The 22,265-nt window shown below is 38.0% G+C and overlaps 1 protein-coding gene across 1 annotated transcript in view; it reads right to left on the bottom strand.

The window, feature by feature from the left end:
* tln2b (talin 2b) overlaps positions 1 to 22,265 on the bottom strand; it is a 115,795-nt gene that overhangs the window by 61,239 nt on the left and 32,291 nt on the right. The window contains 5 exon segments of the mRNA XM_043228047.1: positions 2,268 to 2,410; positions 2,669 to 2,821; positions 3,952 to 4,081; positions 4,189 to 4,286; positions 5,201 to 5,374. Of these exon segments, the coding sequence (XP_043083982.1) occupies positions 2,268 to 2,410; positions 2,669 to 2,821; positions 3,952 to 4,081; positions 4,189 to 4,286; positions 5,201 to 5,336 (660 nt within the window). The 5' untranslated portion in view covers positions 5,337 to 5,374.

The raw sequence follows: 22,265 nt of genomic DNA, 5'->3' as shown, positions 1-22,265 counted from the left end.
ATTGTTAAAAAAACAACAACTCTAGAGTAACATGTAAATACCATGTACATCCATTCGGTAATAGCAGCATCATGATATCATGGTAAAATTAGCAGCAGTGGTTAATTATTACTTAAAGGTACTAGCTTTATGAAAATTAACCATGGTTTTATTACAGTAAAAGTGCAGTAACCATGTTTTTTTGGTGTACAGTAAATGAAAATGGCATCACATTAGTACAGTGATTTGGAACATGGTTTATCATATTTTCTAAACAGTACCAAGGTTAAGAACACCATGCATGGTAATACAGTGCAGTACGTAGGTTACCATACTAATACTATCATGTTTTTTAAGTTTACAGTATGTGGAAACTGGACATACTGTAAACACACATTTAACGACAAGGACACAGCCATGCTTTCCTTTCAAAGCAGAAATACTGACCTTACATTGGCCAAAAAAAATGTTCATCCATCATCTTATATAAGTTATTAAGTGCAGGTGACAGAGTATGTGTGTGTTTGTCTGTGGGAAGTTGCTCTGAAATCCTCAGGCAGACACACTGATGCATCTTCAGCGAGCCGTGCGCTCCAGAGGCCGGTCGGAGCGTCTGCTTCAACAGCTCACGGCCTCGAGGGAAACGACGCACTAGCACAGAGCTCCATGAGCGGACGCGAGCATTCACACCGCACTGCTTACACACGCATTTACATACATAAACATGCATGCACGAAGACCCGCCGGCCGCTTCATGACTCACAGCAGAGGGAGAATGAAATATACTCGTGCGAATGCGTGACAACATCACATGTAAGATCATGTGCAAACTTTGCATAACGAAAGAAAAAACAAAAAATCGGTTTATCGGTTGTGTTTCGCGTGAAATGTTTTTAATCGCATTAAACCAACCAACCGCCAAAACGAAAATGCTATTTTACCAGCTCTACCATTTTCATTATTTTTAATTTTTATTATCATTGTATTGCATTTGCTGGTTAGCTCCACCCACAACGAAAACTCATTGGCTTATAATAACGTACGCAATGTTTTCATTTTTGTGACCTGAAAACAAAAAAGGGAAAAGTGCATTTTTTTTTTTTTAAAGTGCAAAAGTATAAATAACAAATTTCAAGCAATCGGACAAAATCCGGAAAATCAGCAGCAAACTAGTTTTAGAGGGTTTTTTTTTTATTTGCATTTCTACAAGTGTCTTTAAAAATGTTACCCCCACAAACGTTTTAATGCTAGCTAAAGAAGTCATGAAAAATATAATAAATATAAAAGATCCTTTCCAAAGATGCTTCATTAATTATGAGTATTTTCACTGTACTAATCTAATCATTCTTCCCACCTCTAATATTTTCATAGAATTATGCTGAGCTAACTGCCCCCAAAACAATTAAACCTCATTAGTCCAAATTCCCAAACATCAAATATGTTGAGATATTTTTCACATCCATTATAATCTGTAAAAAATATGCAGGTGCCTAAACAATGTGTAAAAATGTGTAAATTTCTCATTGCTCTAAATTCCCACATAGATACTTTAATGCTTTCTGGCGTTTCGCGTTTATTGTGATCTGAAAAACCACGCAATTCTCTGAAATTAATTAGACAGATGAGGGAAAAGTAATCCATGCTGCCTACAGTGGTGGAAGAGACGATCAACAAATCGGCAACTGTGAAGATATGCGCATAGCCTTCTGGGCTGACCAATGATTCATTCATTAAAGCTGTGTCACTACTTTACTGCTTTCATAAAACTAAAATGACAGCATCTAACACCTAAATGTCTGTGCGACAGCGGCTCTGAGAAATTAATGAATTGTTAGAGCAGGTGGTGACGAAGAGGTTTTGGCAAACTGGTGCAATACAGTTAAACCAGCCAAAAAAGACAGATAGAGGACAGACAGAATGTCAGTAAAAAGATTATAAATTACTTATCATTGTTAAAGTCAAGCATAATTATGAATAATTACACGGGGCTTCAGAGCAAAATGCTTCAGGTCAAGAAGCTGTCACTCTAAATCTCAGCAAACGAAACCCTATGATTGCTTTTTTTCCATTCGTCAAGTCATGTCGCTTAGCTCCGCCCACAGTGAAATCTAATTGGTCCAAAATCCTGCTCCACATAATTTTATATTTTATTTCGCATACGGTCTGGCTGTGACCTTGTTGTTTTGTGGCGCATTTTGCTTTTTGGTAAAAACATGACGCATCTAGTCAGTATGTGGAAAACAGAAACAGAGAAAGAGCCCCAGAAGTAATCAAAATCGATCTTCTACCTGTACGTAGAGAAGGTTGAGCTGGACAGGATCACGAGAGTCTACATTCTGGTCAGAATAGAAGAACTTCCTTCGTAGAAGTAGTATCTCGCTCTCTTCTACACCCTGCTCCCGAAATGTCCGACTGTGGTCCAGCCAGTTCACTGCAAATGAAACAATTGGCTGAGCTAGCATTAGCAACCAAATCATTTTTTTTAATCATGTGTATTAATACAATTCAATTACAGTGAGCATATACCGTACTAAGGGGGTGTACGGCACCAGTTATTACAGTATATCAATAAAAGATCTGGACCATGTAAAATTTCTTTAAGCCTGCATGAGAATCTCTCAGTGTGGGTAAATCTGGCGGGGCGTTTTGTTTGCTAATGTTTTATTTTCACAGTTGCCAGGAGTCTCACAATCATCATCTGTGTGAAGTTTGGCTTTCAGCTTCTCCATCTTCCTCTCGTCTCGCAGGAGGGTTCTGTCTTTCTTCAGCGTTCCCATCCCATCCTCGCGCTTCTCATCCACCTGCTCTTGGATTAGTGAGTACTCCTCGTAATTAGTGATTCCTGTGGAGCACGAGATAATCAGCACTCTCTATCTGACAGCCTTTCAATCTCCCAGCACAGGTTTTTTATGAACCTAAATAAATATCATTCAGCTTACTGGAATTTATGAAAACAGCCAATAATTCAGGAAATAGAACAAAATTCATTAAAAATGTAAATGAGGAGGGCTAATGCTTCAAGTTCCATCACATTGTTGCTTAAACTGGCCATTTAAACTCATTTAAAGAGACCATGCAAAGCCTGTTTTTTTTTTAATCGTTTTTTTTGGCATAATGATATTACAATCCTGGCAGATTCTCACGTGATGCAGACACTTAATCGGGAGAGCAGGTTTTTCTCAGGCACATTTACTTCAGCTGCATCTGACAGAATAAGTGTCAACAGCTATTATGCACATCTTTTACAATAAAAGTCGTTTCTTTGTCCGTACACACCGTGACCCACTTTTAAAAATACTATGCTATTTTGTCTTAGTTATAAACAATAAAAACTAAAATTGATGATTTTTAATACTACAAGTGAATTCAGACCCCACAACATTAAAATATATATGAAAAATGATTTTGAACTTTCAAAATATTAGGTTTAGATTATCAAAATTGGAAAATAGCTAAAATGAACATGCACAAATAAACATCTATTAGAAATTCACCAAATAGAGATCTTTTAGTTAATTAAGTTACTATTGGCGTACCAATATTACAATTCTGGCAGATACTGATATTGAAATGTACATATTAAATATTAAAATCCATACTTTTTAATGCTACAAGTGAATTCAGGCAGCACAGCATTATAATACCAGTATGAAAAAGTTTTATTTCTTTTGAGGTTTGCTAAAGATTTACACTGACAAATACACAAATAAACAAAAATGTAATACTAATACAAATTGAAGTTAATTAAGTTCCATTTTAAGTTAAGTTTAAGTCATATTTTAAGTTGAGAATAGTTTATGTTAAGTTGAATAATATTACATTTTGTTAAAGTGAAACTAATAGGAAATAAAGACCCCCAGGACCCCCCAGGACCAGGGTTGAGTAACACTGTTGTACACATGAAAAAAAAACCTGCTCTCCATATGAGCTGGTAAGTTGTAAGCCTAATATTTATGCCAAAAAAGGACCCACCTATCCTGCTGCAGATTGTCACCAACAGCTCCCCTACTGTTTTGGAGTCATCCACCATTATGGTTTTAATGGTTCCATCCAGCATTTTGATCTTCTGAGGTCTCTGTTTTTTCTTGTACTCCAGGACATCCTGTCAATGACGAGAGTAAGTGCTGAAATGAAGCTTAGAATCACAATGGAAATAAAAACTCACCAAAGTCTGATGAGAATACAGATAAGTCAAAAAATGTGATTTACCCCATTTCGCAGCATGTAGTAATCAAGGGTGCGCCCTGATTCCAACCAGATTCCTTTCCTGGGGTCATCATCGGACAGGAAGAGCCCGTAATCTGATGCTGCAATAAGTTTTACATAATTAAAACAACCCCATGGAAGCAGATACTAAATCAAAGAGATCTGATTAACGTCCACAAACACGGTCGTAATAAATATCAGACTCTTTATTAAACCGCAAACCAATTTGTCTTTAATCCTAAAAGAAACAATTGACATTTATAAGATGAGTCCAATTCATTGCGGCCATTGAGGGCAGCAATCGTGTGTCCTGCATGGGACAACAGTCATATAACTGTAGCTGAATAATGAATGTACACAGAGTGGAGGAGTGATGACTCCTGCTGAGCTGATAGCGTACACGAGTCCATTTCGCAAGCTCCAGCGAGCAGAGAACATTAATGCTTGACTTTGTGGCCGTTTGGTGACTTGATTGGAGATGGAAAGAGAGAGAGTGCACTTATCCATCAGATTCACTCTGAAGCAGAACTGGACATTAGCTGAGGTTGCACACAGCGTAACACTTTAACGTCAAAGTTTTGACATGACGGATACAAAAACATCCGCTGATGTGAAGCAGCTGGTATAAACGAAGCCCGAATCCAAACTTCTGTCAAGCTCAGCAGATTTTGACAAAATTTAGACAGGACATAAACGTTTCCCCTGCCCTAAGTGTTTTTTGAAGGAATATTTTGATACTATCGGCCGTGAAAAATGTAGTATTCTATGGGTTCGGGCTATATTTTGCGCCTTTTCAGGTGGTCATCACAACTGAACAATTTTAACTTCTAACGACACCTAACAGAATTGACTTGTGGAAAACTTGTACACAAACTCACAGCGTTGATTGAACCAGTGTTGTTGTGTCTGGTTGGCTAACAGAAATGTTTCAAAAACTTTGCAAAGTTGGACGTTGTAGACTCCTGGACAAGCTTAAAATAGTGGGAAGCATAGAGGAATATTCTGCAACGCTCACCTTGTCCAGTTTGGGCCTCTGGAACTCGCTCTCTGATAATCCTGCAGGCATCGTAAACCGGAGTTGAGGGCTCAAACTGCATCGTCTTGACCACATTGCACTGTCGCACACAAATCTTGAGCGACAGGGCCACCATCGTGACTGCTGCTCGAATGAGAGCGCCCACTAGCACACCTGTAGAGAAAAAAACAATCTGTCAGTTTCTCTGAAACGAGGTCCACACCACTACATCAAAACACGTTTTAATCTGGATTAACTGGAGCAGAAGTAAATGTGAACACAAGTGATTTGCAGTCAGTTCAACTCTAGCACTGATTAATGAAATATGCCTGCCACTGAAGATAAGAGAGCAAGATCAGAGCTTTGTGTAGGCTTACAATATGAGCTTCTTACTGCCAAGAGACGTCTGTAATGTAGTTATTAGATTAGTAGAACAGCACTGCCCTTTAAATACTGAGCAGAGGAAAAGATTCTACTGCCAACTGGGTGTTTAGCCTAAGCTCACTCAACTTCAACCAAATATCACAGCTATGAAATGTAATCTTTGCACAAGAGAGAAACCTTCGAGTTTTAAAAATCTGGTTATAGACAGGCTAAGATCAAGTAGAATACCGTACGGTAGTTTTTGAATGACAGCTACAAGATATCAATAGAGATCAGCATCAAGTCACAAGATTAGATTCATAACCAAACTCAGAGCCCTAATAATATTATCAACAGAGATAAGAGTAGAGAAGTGACCAGTAACTGAGATCTGCAGAAATCAGACTTGAGATTTGTTTGGAACTGACATTTGTATAAGAAATTTGACCAGTGGTAATTTTGACCGCAAATTTTTATTTAGTTTTAGTCATAGTCTTTTGACTAAAATGCCATTTAGTTTGTGTGATATTTTAGTTGTCTGTATTGTTTTTAGTTTTAGTGGACCAAATATCATATGATTTTAGTTAACTAAATCTTACAGTAAATTTAGTCCGCTAAAATCGAATGGGTTTAGTTACAGTGCAATGCACTTTTTTTAAGCATTTTTCTTAAATTTCCAAACTCATTATGTTTGAGGTTAACATTAAGGCTTTATCACGATAGACACTGATTTAACCGTGGTGACACACAACATGCCATTATATTAAATATAACCACTTTTCATAAAGACGTTATATAGCCTAATTGTGCATTTTTATAGCCATATTATTATTCATTATTTCAAACAGACATATATTTATTTATATAAACAGATTTAGATAAATCTTTACGTCTACTAAGAACTAAGCGATTCAGTCAAGAGCAGTGAGTGATTAATTATGAAAACTATGACGAAAATGAACACTGAATCTGACTCGCAGTAGATCAGACTAATACTAAAGATTTGACTCCCAACAGATCAGACTCAAAGCAGTACGCTCAAAGCCGCAAGATTATATTCAAAATAGAGATATCACTTGAAACTTGAATTGGAAGTGCATTAGAGATTTGACTCTTACCAGATATCAGACTCACTACTGAGATTAGATTTATACCAGAGATTTGAACTGTAACAGATCAGAATCTAACGAGAGACAAATGTAGATGTGATCAAGTCTAATATGACTCAAAGCTGAGATCTGATTTTTTCTAGTGATCTGATTTGTAATAGATCAGACGCATAACTGAGATCAGATAGCTGAGAACTGACGCAGGCTTGCAGGCTTAACAGAGCTTAGACTAGTAAAAGAGTTCAAACTTACATCTTTTTTTTTAATATATCGTAACTAAGATAAAACTGTATCCGATTATCCCATGCTTCATATTTGTAGAAAATTCTTGTTTCTCTAAAAGCCTCAAGGGTCAAGTACACTAGAATATGTTTAGTCCCGTAGTAAAAGACCCTGGCCAGATTCTGTGACACTTCTCTTTTGACAAAGTACTTTAAAATCAGTATCAAACTAAAATAAAAATCAGAAATTAGGACCAAATAGAGGAGACACGCTCTCAAATCAAAGAAACCATTATAAACAGCCCAGGAATCACTGTCAGACAGTCCAGCTGAAGTGATTGAGAGTCAAGTATGAAGTGAGATGGGTCTGTCTGATAGTATCTCACCAGCGCCAGGAATACTTCAACAGAAGACAGACAGGACTAATCTTTTTTTGATAATGGACTTGAGAATGAGCTCCACATTGTCTACTCACTCGGTCACCTAGTGCGCACGCACACATACCATTATAAGCAGGGAGAACAGCTCTGTATAGTCCTTTCATTCCTAGTAGGGCACACAAGGGACATGCAGAGGTATTGTGGACCAGATGAGAAGTCCCACAGAAACCACACACACACATTGGGTTTCATTGTTTTATGAAGACATAGATTTAATGGTTTTCATACAGTACAAACTGTATCTTCAGTTTGAAAACTACAGCTAGACACACTATTAAACATCATGACCCTTGAGCCGTATCGTGAGAACAATCGTCTGACCTTGCTAATGTACTGGCATGCACAGTGCGCATGAATGCAAATCTATGACTCATATATTACACTGACTCTGCAAGATAGAGAAAGCTAAAGACTGTGAGAAGGCAAGCAAAGCAACATACCACCTGCCCCTTAATCTCTCGTCTACAACCTCCCAGAAGCCCCACACTGGGCACTCCCATTTCTCCTTCTGGCCCTTCGTGAGGGACGCTGCAAAATACCTCTCATTTCTTACCGAACTTCCAGCCGGGCTCAAAGCATTCCACCTATCACACTGTTCAACCCCTAAACAGCATGTGACTCTCTACATGCAGTAATAATTGACTCCTGGGGGACACTGGGACGGCAGAGATTGCCACAGTAACATGAGAATTAACCAAAACCCTGTGCACCTTTTCAACTGATTGTATCAGAAAATATAGGAAATGGATTTACTTTTTGGTAAAACAGCCTTACCTTTGCTTACTCCAAGGTGGTTACATACAAGCCACTATGATAATCAGGTCCACAGATATAAGTGTGAATATCTTGTTTAAATTCATATCAGCCTCTTTCCTTAAACACCACCCCCCGGGTTGATTTAATTACAGAGACTAAAGGTGGAGTTGGGGAGGTGGAGGGATGTCAGAGGACTTGCCAAAGAGGTGGGTGAAGTAAGCAGCCATTTATATAACTGTAATGTTATGCTAGTTACATTCAGATCTTTCAGCTGGAGCTCTCTAATCTTGATGCAACAACTACACGGACTGCAAGAATAAGAGAAATCATCACTGTTGAAGATTTCACTTGGTATTAACTGTAATGTTATTCAAGCTTTGTAGGATACACTAACATATATATTTATATATAAATTTACGCACCCAATGAATGAGTGTATGATTGGTTATAATGCTTGTCTGGAGCAAAACAAAAAAACACAAAGCAAACCACAAAAAAACCCAACAAAACACACACAAGGATAAACGCACATTCAAAAGAAATGCAAGAAACTGAAAATGTAATCATCATTCTTGATTTAATTAATACTGTCTTTTTGAAACATTTTTTGCAGTCCTAATGTCCGCTTTTCGAGAACGTTTCGCGACCCTTGCGGAAAGTTCAAGATCAGCTAATTAGCCAGTCCCGCCTCAGCAACAGACATGAAATCTGACGTGATGCTTTCTAAGCATCATCTGCTTTTAACGTTGGACTTTAAAGTGCCTCTCGAGGGCATACTCTTTAAACAGAGCCAGGGCTTCTCTACGACTGTGGCCATATTAAGTTATGCTGTTGTATTTACCAAAAAAAAAAAAAGTTTCCGGATGTAGACAAAAAGATGCATGAAAACATGCTTGGGGATGCAGTCATAAAAACTGGCAATTCAATTGGGCCGAGGGAGAAGATGGGGCCATCTGGAAGGGATTGCAGTGCGGTGATTTGCAGTAATAACAAAAGCAAAGAGCAGAGCCCCAGAGGCCACTAGTCCTGAATTCATTACAGAGTGTGTGATCGGAAGGAGAGTGTATTTTCAGTTGTCTGGTTCTTCTCACCTAAACAGGTATTATAGCAGAGAAAGGCTTTGATTGAGGTCTTTGAGTTCATCATATTTTGCATATCTAGATTTCTTAATGTGAGTAAAATTTGGCACACACCGCATCTTATTTACAACTTACAATGCATTTCTAACCACTTTTGTTGATTTGTGTTGGAAAAAAATAAATAAATAATGTGACATTAAAATGCTTCAGCATCATAGCAATAATTAAACTTTAAAATGCAAATCAGTTATTTTAAACTGTAACATTTTCAGAAAAATATATATGTATATAATGAATAATATATATATATAAATAAATAAATATATATAATGATTAGTGCTGTCAAATGATTAATTGCAATTAAATCGCATCCAAAATAATTATTTGTTTACATAATATATGTGTGTGTACTTATTTATTATGCATATATGTTTATATATATAAAATATAAGAATATAAATATATAAATGCATATACATGTAAATAATTTCAATATAGCACACGCACTTATTATGTAAAAAAATACTTTTATTTTGGATGTAATTAATCGTGATTAATCATTTGACAGCACTAATAATAACATTTTAGCAATACAACATTCAAGATGGTCTAAATGCTACAAATGTGTTGTTCATTGATAGTTTACAATAACATATAGATTTCTTAACATTAAAATGTGCAGGTATAACTTAACCCTTTGTGTTGTTTAAAAGTGCTTGCTGTCAAAAACATCCACCGCTCAACACCAGAAAACTGCATAACAGACAGTCAATCAGATTGCACTTGCTAAAAGCCACAATCAATCAATCAATCAAAAAAAAAAAAAAAAATCAATCAGCTCTTGCCATTTTTGTGTGCAAAAAGTATCAAACACTGATCGACTCTTCCATGGCCAGTCCAGGCGTATGACGTCTATGGCCAAGGTTCATCTAGAATTGGTTGGCAGTGTCAGCTTGTACAAATTTGTCTTCTGTTAAATCTAAACTATTCAATGTGTGTTGCTATGAGCGTTCTGTTTACTGTTTACACGCAGCTGACAGTTAGTACAACAGACATTACAGTTTTTTAATTCTTATGAGTTTCCTTAATGCGTTTAATAGAAGTTTTGCCAGATGTCCAAATAACCATTCCTCTCAGAACATCTAAAAGCAGTGAGTCACAAACTTCTGAATTTTTGCTAACGATCAAACTGTGTGCGAAAAAGTGACTATGTGCTCTCCCAAACCATTTTCTCATGCCCCGGTTGGTATGAGAGTCAGGCCCCGTAGAGCAACAATCTGGAAGCGTTTGCGCTCGGAACCGGAGCAAGAATTCCGAACGGCTTTGGAAGACGGACCCAAGAACCTCCAGCTGTGATTTGTAAACATCGCCGGCCAGCTGCTAGCAATGAGAGGCCCGGGACGGTTGCGTTAAACAAGGCCTATCTTTGTGAGACTTACTTTTATTATAAACATTGGCACCGCAACAAAGGAAGGCCAATATCAAAGGTAATATTGACAAAGGTCGAATAAATGGAAGGATGATCATAGGTCTTGTTCTACTATATCATTTTTTCGCCGAATGAAAACACTCCATCTATTTGGGGATGGCCCGAACGAACTTTAGCTTGGAAAGACAAACAGGATATTTTGAGGAAATTGATGGAGATATGTAAAGACATGAGGGCAATCTACAGAATGCTCCCTCTCCTTTACCTAGCTGGTATGCGCTAGACTTAATGCTGCTTTCAACTGATGAGTTTCCACAGATCACAAAAGCATTTGAATGTGAAACTGGACATGATGATCTGAGCTCGATTACTCCAGTCTTCAATGTCATTGATCCTTCAGAAACCACTCTGATATGATGGTTTATTATCAATGTTGGAAACAGTTGATGCTTTTTATAAAAAGCCAGTGATACTTTTTCCAGGGTTCTTTGATGAATAAAACATTTATAAAAACATTGATTAAAATGATTTCTGAAAAATGATGGGACTGGAAACTGGCGTAAGCCAAATTTAAACTCATGCCAGCGACATGAGCACCATGGCCATTTCATAAAAACCTTGAGGCTGGATGATTTAGAACTGGGCAAGTTAGTCACCATCTAGCAACTGCCTAGAAATACCTCTGTAACCTCCCACAAAAACCAAATAACTGCCTAGCAACACCATAACCACCACCCAGAATGCCCTGCCAACTTAGCTTAGCTGTGGTCCTAGCATACTGCCCAGGACCCTCCAAGCACACCTTACTACCTAACAAAAACACCCTAACAACACCCCAGAACAATTCAGTAACTCTCTTGCAGCCACTTAGCAACTCCCTAGCAACAACCCAGAACACTCTAGCAATGACCTGGCCATCCCTAAATGCATAGCAATTCCATAGCAACCATAAAAAAACAGCAAAACTGCATAACGTCCATCCAGATCACTCTAGCAACCATCTAAAATAGCCTAAAACATTATAAAAACACCCTAGCAATGCCCTAGCAACAACCGAGGACACTAACAATACTACGACAAGAAACAATCAAATAAAGCATGTCAACGTCCTAACACTTAACACTGTATCAACTACATAGAAACCAGACAGAACAAACTAACAGTGCTACATTGCAATGCTCTAGCAACCCTAAAAAACACCCTAGCAACCGAATTTAGCTCTCCTAGCAGCTATTTAGCGACTCCCATGCTTGCAACAATCCAGAACACCCTAGCAACTGCAAACCATGGCAACCAATCAAAAATGTTCTCATATGGCACAGCAGCTGTTTACCGTTCTTATGGCAAGCTATTACTAATGCTAACTGTGTTTAGATCCACAACCACCCACAACCCCACTGCAAATGATGACATCCATATTAACGATCTCAGAGTCATCAAACTGGGAGTAATTGAAAAACCATAAATCAGATGGCTTTAAAAACAGCTTGGCTTTCCGTACGCACATTAATCAACCTTCATAAATACAGGAGCTGCAAAGAGCCGTGTCTGATTTATCCTGTACCCCTGAATCATTGCCATTGCTTCATTACGATTCTTGCAAATAGTCTCTCTTACGTGTGCATGTCTTGTATGCATTAAGCATGAAATTTAAGTGCATCGTGATTAGAGCAGAAATATGAGACCGGATGTACCAGATGCATGCAGTACTGAACCTTGCAGGATCATTATTAATTGTACTCTATAAATTAGTTCGTATAGCCAAAAAAGCAACAACTGTGCAATGTGGGTCATCGTATTATCAGCTTTAATACCTCCCAATAACTCCCAAAACACAAGACTTGTAAGTTTACCATCCAAAAAATGTATAAAAAAAAAATTTACTTTCAGGGGTACAAGAGCTTGTCGCTTTGGCTGTACCTTTGTACCTTCTTTAGTACCCATTAGTACCTTAGTAATATTTACTCTTATGGCACAATAGGGTGTTTTGCACAGAGGAACCTTTTCATAGTTTCTAGAATTATCGGCAGAAGTTCCCACCTTTCTATTCCTTTACCGCAGGAACTAGGGACATATTTAGTACTATCAACTAAATTAGCTCCTTCATCAGAGTAGGTTCCAAAACAGTTCTACAGGAGCTACCAGTGATATAAGTGTGTGCTGACTGGCCAAATGCATTCGGAACACTGGCTAGCTGGAATTTTTAAAAAGCCATGTAAAAATATGTACTGCACGTACATATAAAATAGCAATAACTGCACTGAGGTACAGTACAGTTGTCTGCGATGCTGTGTTCTTTTGATATGTAACGCTGCAAATTGTCATAGGAGATTTAGTCAGATTTTCATGCCTTTTTTTATCGCATAAATTGTGCGTTTACATTCCATCCCTGTTATCACAAAATCTGCAACACAACAAAAACAGCTCTGATCACAGTGTTCTCCATTCACCGCTTGTTGACATTTGTAAATGCCACGAATAAAGATGTCGCTGTCAGCCTCTTCAGAGTTCCCAGTGCAAAAGCAACCAGGAAAATGGCCCGAGGGCGAAACTGGTTCTTTGGGAACCACCATACTGGCTAGTTCCCAGAACTTTCTAGAATTGCGTGGTGCGAAAGACCCTTGGGATAAAGCCTTTAGGTTACACATCTTGTCACCTGGGCAGTATCTCAAATGAACACCTTTGTACCTTCTTTACCTTCAAAGGGTGCATTATTAGTATCACAAGAATACTGAGGTTATATACAGTATCAGTGACTAGCTGTTGTACTCTAAGGTACAATTTTTGGAATTGTGATTATACAAAGGTTTTACTTTGAGGGTACTGCCTCAGTGACAAGCTGATGTACCCCTAAAGGAACAATGTGTACCACATTTTCAGCATTATATAATGCACAACATGATTTACCCAAATAGGACATTGCTGGTTCAGAACCAACACGCTGCAAGTAATTACAGGCTGTCGTCATATGAATGCCACTCAATTAGATTTATTAACAGCATCGCCCCAAGGTGTCACAGTGATGGACAACTCTCCAAACATTTGCCATTTGGATGAGGTTCATCAATCGACTTTACAATGGGATCAGCAGCAGGACTTCAAGAACCAAATTTACACAAATATGGTGCCTGAGCTTTATTACCACAGACAGTACAACTTTTGCATTTTTACATTTTGTAGGGTAAACACTTTTACAAAATGCACTTATTTTTTTGTATTTTGTCTTGGGTCTTTACTGCTACACTGCAATAAAAAATGCAAGAATCAAGACCAGACATCCTTTTTCCCTCAAAATGACTTGCAATTCATATTCTCGTCGCGTTACCAACCTACACCTAAATGAGAAAGAAATGATAGGTTGAGACTTAGATTAAGATTAGTGTGGTATAGGTTTGATAAGAGTATACATCAAACTTGAATACATAACCAAGTTTATCATTTCCAAAAAGCCAGACCTTTCATCAGGTAAAGCTAGTCTAGTAGGAGGGGAAGGTTTGTCAGGGTATTTTAAGACATTTTGGCACATCTGGCCCCTCCCTATGGCACTGAAACAAGGAGGAACACAGACAAGTCCTTAAGGACTTTCACTGATGTAGCAAATTAACACACGCTCCAGCTAAACCAGGACAGAGCGTCAAAGCCTGATGATCCCAAACATGATGCAATGGATTGTTTGATCATTCAGACAAGCTTTTTGAACAAAAGAAGACTTTTATTTGGAATTGAAGTTTGTGATTTGTATGGAAAGGACATACAGCTATGTATAGAGTGTGGAAAATCCCTGCTCTAGTTCTGAATGCAAATGACAACGGCACATTGACCCGAAGATGCAGATAATTGTCAAATCTGTTCAAGATGTTGGCTTCTTAGTTACATCAGAGTGCACTGGGATCCTGAGCGGATTTCTTGGTCTTCTGATAAAACAACTGACACAACTGTGTGATAATTGGGTCAGTTGTATTTTAGGAGAAGTCAGCGGTCTTGATTGAGGAGGAGGAGGTTAATATTGTGGATGCAACACACAAAATGGACGCAAGATACGATTCTTGTTAAGTGGCTTGTTTTAAATCATTTTACAGCTTACAAGATGATCAAATAACATAGTAGTTGTTCCATCGCATTAATCAAAGCAGTCTTAAACAGGTTGCCCAAATTTGCTGAAACAACAGCAGAGCTTTGGATGCTGGTATCCCCATGAGGGTTTTTAATTAGTTTAACCAACAAGACTTCCTGAAGACTTCACCAGTTAGGTTTCACTTGTAATCAGTGCATTGACACCAGCACAAACCAGTCTACACCAGAATGGAAATGGGGTGGGGTGGGGGGTGGTCCACAAGGTCAAACTCTGTCGCTTTGAAATTGATCACCCAAACCACTCTGGTTAAAATTTTTCAATTAATAACCATAGGTTAAAAATGCTACGTTAGAGTTTAAACAACAACAACAAAAGAGTGAGAGGTTGATTAGAGGATGTTGATGGCATTGCTGTATATAAAATACCTTTCTTACAATTGCTCAGAGTTGAACAGGTTCAGTTTTTATTCAGCTATATACGCACTACGCTAGTGCTATGCTAGCTGACAGAAATGATGAATCCTTGTCTCTGGGAAAAAGCGAAAAAGAGGCTCTTCAGACACTAAAAATACCCCACAATGTAGAACATCCGCCACCAGCTCCCTCTCTCTCTCATTTTCCAATCCCCATTGAAATTCACCCTCAACCATATGGCAATTTGGCCTCTTTGAAGCTCATTGGATCTCACAAACTAATCAATGTGTTAACAATCTCGTGTGTTTTCAGTGTCTGCCATGTTCACTCTGGCCTCCAGCACTTCCAAACACACAGTAACACTGAAATCAACCTTTCCCGGAGCTGATCTCATCTTCAGAGGTTTCTGTGTGATTTAGTCCGATTTAAGGTGATTCCTTGTGATCTAGCTGAAAGTCTGCAGAGACATGATTCTCCTAACAAGCACTGGGGCAAAGTAACAAACAATCAAGAAGGGGCAGAAAACAACACACATAAGAACAAATGCTCATGAGCATCACAAATAGAAGTGAGCGCACACACACACACACACACACAACACTCTACTAGTTAATCTTTTCTATTCACTGAAGTTCAATAAAGTCTTAATTATATACATGTATGTTTGTGTATTTATATATGCACTTAAATTAATAATCAAAAGGATTAAGTTTTGATTGAGATAATATCCAATATTATCTGCTACAAACCTGAACGAATAAGCAGGGCAATTACTTTACTATGGTAATCCACTGACTATTTAGCTATCAAAACATTTTTGCGCACCACATAATTAACATTCACCTTAGTCATTCTTTGACAGTTACGTCCACAGTACTTTTAAAGTGACACATATGCCAAAAGCAACTTCCTGCCCTTCAAAGTAAAATAGTAAAATCACGGTTAATTAGTGTTAGGTTGTGATCCCAGGACATACTGTGGGAGATGACGGAGCGAGAGCCCATGAGAGGATTCATTAAGACTAAGAATACATAATACATTCAGAATCCCTCCTTATCTTATTTCAGAGACAGAAACGAAAAAATAGAGAACGAGTGTGAGAGAGGAAGAACATCTCATCTCCACCCTAACAGCTGCATATACTCATACACCCACCCGCTAAGGTTGTCATGGCCACGGTGTGTGTGTGTGTGTGTGTGTATAGTGCTTAACCACGCCTCACAGGGTAGGAGTCCCACTAACTCCAAAAAACACACTTCAGCTCCCCAACAGCCTGGATTCAGTACTCAAACCGCTCTCTAGGGTTTAATGGTACACTTCTGACTCTATGGCTAAGCATTAAGCTAACGTTTTGGTGCCGTTTATGTGCGCCATTTACTTAATCGCTAACCATCACTACTTCACTGCTGTTAATTCTTGACAAAGTGTTTTGTAATACAAATGTGCTAATTTTTGTGAATTACAAAACCAACAGCAGGGTGGCAAACTAACACACACCACCAGCCAAATAAAGGTGTTTTTGCACAGTGGTGAGTCTTATCTACCAGACGCTGAGGTGGGTGACTGGTCTCAAAACTGTCTGTGAATACAAAAGAAAAAATGTTTAAGCTTTCAAGCGCATTTAAGCTTCAAAAGCTTTTATTTTTGCAAAATACTGATTAAACGCTGTCCACAAAAACACTGCAAATTGTGCGAATGTATAAATAAGGTAAACCTGGCGCACAAAATGCAATGCCAAATACAACTCGAAGCACGTGAAGAGATAAAGTTTGAAAACACTGGATCGTGAGCTCGTGTGTAAACAGTGCCGCCCTTCACTCTGAAACACACAACATACTCAATGAAGCTGAGTAACCATGCAGTCTATTCAACTTCTTAAAAGTTTACAGTGTTATTTTTTCTGGGGTTAAAGTCCACCCAAACTGAGGGTTTGATGGTGAAGCAGACAGCCAGTCTTCCCGTCTCAGCGCTGGACTGGGATTCGGCGTACTCTGTGATGTGAGCCGGGCAGCTGGCATTATCAATTAACCTCACAGGAAGCTTTTCTACGACCGAACGCTGTCAGGCCGATGTCAGGTAGTGGTAATGTCAGTCAGCGGGAGGATGGAGGGAGGAGGGGCAGAGGGTTTGCTGATCTCCAGTAACCTTCCAGCGGCTCCCTCAAGAGTGAAACATAAAAACACACTGCCAGGAATGTAATCAAATCAGGCAGAAACACTGGCCTGTTGTTCAGAGCTATTTCTGTCCTCTCTCCTTCTTACTCTCTCTCATGAAAAGCAGAAAAAAAACAAAAGACTCAATTACTTGCACTCCGCCTCTCCCTTTCCCTTTCTTATAGACCTGACCAGACAGATATAGTATCATGAACATAAATGTATCGGAGAACATAAGCTATTCCTGAATATGAGTGAAAAGTGACAGTTAAGAAGGGAAAGCTTGTTGATACAAAGTGCTGGAGTTGTGACTATCGGCATAAGGTCTGGTCCACTAACTTAAGCATGTTCTAGCCAATAATATCTTAAAGGGTTACAAAAAAGTGTTGTTGTTGTTGAACATTTTAGCTAACGCAAATGATGCACAATTTTGAATCGACGCATTCAAACATCAACTGAAAAGAAACAACCCTAATAGTTTTACATGTCTATGGCCTCTTGATCATCTTGAACTTCAAAAACCTCATTGAAAAATAAAACACGGCAGCAAAAAAAACCCAAAAAACAAACCTGAGCCATGAAAAAAATCAAATACTTGATAAATACATGAAAAAACCTCAGAAAGCAAGACGAGCAAATCAAAAGACCTCAGAAAACAAACTCGAGTACCTCAAAACCCAAAAGAACAAAATAATCATCTCAAAAACGCTAAAAGAACTCTCTTCAAGTACCTTGAAAACCAAAACCTTAAAAACCTCAAACAAAATAAGTAGGCCTCAAGGAACAACACAAGTACCTCAAAAATATAATTGCGCCTCATAAACCTCATAACTCCGCCCTCAATCCCCCTCCCTCCCCCCAACACACAGAAAATCTCAGAAAACAAAACTAAAGTGCATCAAAAACCTCAGCAAATAAAGTTGAAATACCTCATAAGCCTCAGCAAATGTGCGTATGTGACCTTTAACCATTCAAGATGAGTAACTGAAAAGACTCTTTAAATAATATAAAAATAAACCGATCGACACACATACATCTAGCCTAGCTACGCCACTTATGTCCTTCAAAGATTCAATGCTAAATACGTGGCACATAAAGGGCAAATCCACTGATTATTCATGTTCCAAAGTGTCAAATGGCCCACTAGAATATTCCTTACAAAACAACTGTGTGATTTATGAGGCATGCAAACGGGACTTTCACACACACATTAAAGCTAAAAGGTTTTATCTTTTATTAGGGCAGAACACTGTTTTGAACGAGGGCAGGTGGCGGTTTAAAGTTACAGCATAACCAAACTGTTTCAACTGTTAAAGTCAGAAATCATGACAATGTGACTGAAAAAGATTGTCATGTCTCTCGTTTCACTGTAACAGCTCCCAGACAAACCTAAAACAGGTTCCCCTGCCGGCTCATAACACCTTCAAAGGAAACGCCAAGAAAATCTCTCATTTTCAAAGACACGGTTGCCAAAACCACTAAAATGGAGTGTTTTGACAGAGTAACACACATAGCAAGTCTCAGGTCAGCTGAACACACAGTCGTACATAATAGCACTAAAATAAAATAAATAAAAAAAAACATGGGGCAACAGGATATTACAAGTTCATCACAGGCCTCTGATCAGTTTAGAAAGAAATAGCCAATAAAACGACATCAGAACATGAGCTGACAGGATCGAGTCAGCTAGCCTAGCATCTAACCCATTAGCAGCGAGCCACACGCGAACGGCCCTGTGCAACATAAATCCCACGCTGTCTGCCAAGGACAGTAAATCACAACTCTGCAATCTCCCAACCAGTGAACCAGGGTCGGCGACAAATAACAGAGTCCACGATGAAGAAAACCAGAAAGCTCTTAAAAATCTAGCTTAAAACACATGCAAAGTTTTCAGAAATGTATTCGCAGTATTCATGTTGGTTTTAATTAGTTTAGGGAAACTTTTATTTATTTAGAACGATTTAAATTTTAAAGACTTTTTTTCTGAGATATTTTTACAAAAAATATATCATTATTATTTATTAATTCATAAATGATTATGCTTTTTTGTTAAGTCGCATCACATGACATTTCAGAACCTAAATGAACCTTGCCATATCATAAAACCTGTAAAATCAATGTGTGTGTTTTTTTTTTACAACCTTTTTTTTTTCCCAAAGATTGTCACATCAAAAGTATAATTTGGTAATTCTTTTTTTTACAATTATTTTAATTAATTCTTTCCCAATTGTAAATGAACATTATTATTAACTCATTATTAATCTGATATTATAATTATGATTTTTGGCTAATCAAACATGACATTTGACAACTTAACTTATCTTTTATTGCTTTGTCATGAAAGGATCAAATGATCTGAAATTTTATGAAGCTTACTTCCAAACACAGTTAAAATAATGACTGATAGATAGATGGATGGATGGATGGATGGATGGATGGATGGATGGATGGATGATAGATAGATAGATGGATAGATAGATAGAGGGATGATAGCTAGATAGCTAGATGGATAGATGGATAGATAGATAGATAGATAGATAGATAGATAGATAGATAGATAGATAGATAGATAGATAGATAGATAGATAGATAGATGGATAGATAGATGGATAGATAGATAGATAGATAGATAGATAGATAGATAGATAGATAGATAGATAGATAGATAGATCCTGAATTCTGCAAATGTTTAATACATTTTTTTATTGGAATAAAACAGAAATTTTACACTTTTTTTCCAGTAAATGAGCTCATTTCAAATCTGATGCCTGCTACAGGTCTCAAAAAAGTTGGCACGCGGGCAACAAAGGTCTGAAAAAGCAAGACATTTTGAAAAGATTCAGCTGGGAGAATATCTAGCAACTCATTAAGTTAATTGACATCAGATTACATGAAAGGGATGTGTTAGAGAGACAGAGAGAAAGCTAGAACTGGGTCAAAATCCCTGCTGATTGTAATGTCAAGAACAGCAAGCGAGACCTTGACAGTGACTGTGACGTAACGGAGTAGGTCTTGAAAGCGAAGACGAGAGATGTTTGGAAACATGATCACGATTAAACATGAGGAACAGCGAGAGGGACGCTTTGAGTCAGGACGGCTGACAAAGAGGCTGAAGTCGCTCAAGCGAGGAGTTTATGCGAGTTAGCGTAATAAATGGTGCGGCTCGATGGATCTGACAGGTTTAGATAAACTAGATGGGCTGTAGTACGGTTTTCAATCGTATAAGTCCAGCTTAGAGGAGAGAAAAAGCTTGTGGCAGCCAAAGACTTAGTGTATTGTCTACACCGTGACTTTGTGTATTTCACGGCTCCAGGAAAGAAAAATACAGCGAGTGTTGCTGATCAAAGCCAGGAGAGTGAGAAGTGACTGCGGTTACGTGCTGCTGGATGTACATTTGCACCCGACGGCCACTGTTGCCATGACAGCACCCCTACCTGTCCATATACACGCTGAGTATAGGGTACAGATGTGTCCAATCGTTCACATGATGTCGCAATATATACACAAACTCAGATTTCCACTATTTCCCGTGCTCTGAATTGACCACAAACACCCTGGAGGGTAGGACGTTTCTAGTCTGCGAGATGCTTGGGAGACGCAACTTTTTCCTGAATTCAGCTTTTCAGTTTTCTTGGTTGCGTTTTTTTTGTCAATTTTCTGAATTACGTTTGGAAGGTCAATTTTAGCAATCGAAAAGCATGTCTAATTAAATGAAATTTTTAGGGCACTATTAAATGCGTTTCACAATTTTCCAAATGAATATATATATAAAAGCACATTAATATACACATTTGTACTATATATATATATATATATATATATATATATATATATATATATATATATATATATATATATATATATACAAATCTTTGTTTTAGTTTCCCCTGTTTTGCCTTCTTTCTTTGGTTTTAACTTTTCTTAATTCCATTTTAATGGCTTAATGAAGTTGTAATGAAAAAAAGATGTCCAATCTCGATTAAAGGATGTATAATGTAATATTAAGGCCCTCTGAAATAATGTCAAGATTTAAATCATTTTAACATTAATAATAATTTTAATAATATTTTGAAATTCAAATATAAATTAAAACGATACCTTTTATTTTCTTAGAGCTGCGCTTGTCTACTATTACAGGCGAATCATGGAGGAAAGTGTTTAAAATAAACTTGTATGATTATTATTACCATATCACTATTACTTTGAGAAGCCCATTCTGCTGTACAGCGGTAATATATTTATGCCATCCGTTCACACATAGACCGCAGAATATGGACTTCATATATAAACAGCCTTTAATATTCCACAGACACATTCAATATTTCATTACAACTGAGGCCCGAATTGATAACAATACAATGAATTATATTTTGCAAGCTGCAGTGCATGTATTAGCCTACACATGCCTAATAGCCTCTTGACATCGACATCGAAAAAAAATGGTATACACTTGGCTGAACTAACTCTCGAAGGCGTTCTCCACGCTAACCTCCCCACAGATAGACGCTGTGGAGAGTCTGCAGAGGAGGTGAAGAGACCAGCTGGAAGGAGTCTGATCACATCAGCCTGCTTGTAAAAAATTGAAAAAGCAATGGGAGATAGCCATCTGTCAGCCAGCGACATTGAAGATCGCCAGAACAGCACAAAGGGCTCAACGGAGGGATGTTTTTCTCTTTTTTAAGCGCTGAAAGGATAGAGATTGATTATGACATGTAGAAATGGATATTCCCTTTTGCCTGCACATGAAAAATAGGTGGAAACAGGCATGAAAATACGCACCAATGCTACATTTCTGCCCAAAACCTAGAAGAGCATGATATTATGGTAGACGACCGATTAATGCCATTCAGATTCTACACCATTTTGTCTTCAAACGGAGGAAAAATGTGCAATCTGGAGCAGTCTCTGACTTTTACGTGAAAAATGTCACTCTGATAGCTTGTAACGTAAATCAGCGAAGTCTTATAGAAGTATAACGGATTACTTAGAAGCGCATTATGCGTACGAGCTTCGCTCGATATCTCGAA

The sequence above is a fragment of the Puntigrus tetrazona genome, chromosome 25, assembly GCF_018831695.1.
Source record: "Puntigrus tetrazona isolate hp1 chromosome 25, ASM1883169v1, whole genome shotgun sequence".
Classification (NCBI taxonomy): domain Eukaryota; kingdom Metazoa; phylum Chordata; class Actinopteri; order Cypriniformes; family Cyprinidae; genus Puntigrus; species Puntigrus tetrazona.
Note: the sequence above shows the minus strand (reverse complement) of the source record. Positions and strands in the feature narration are given on the sequence as shown.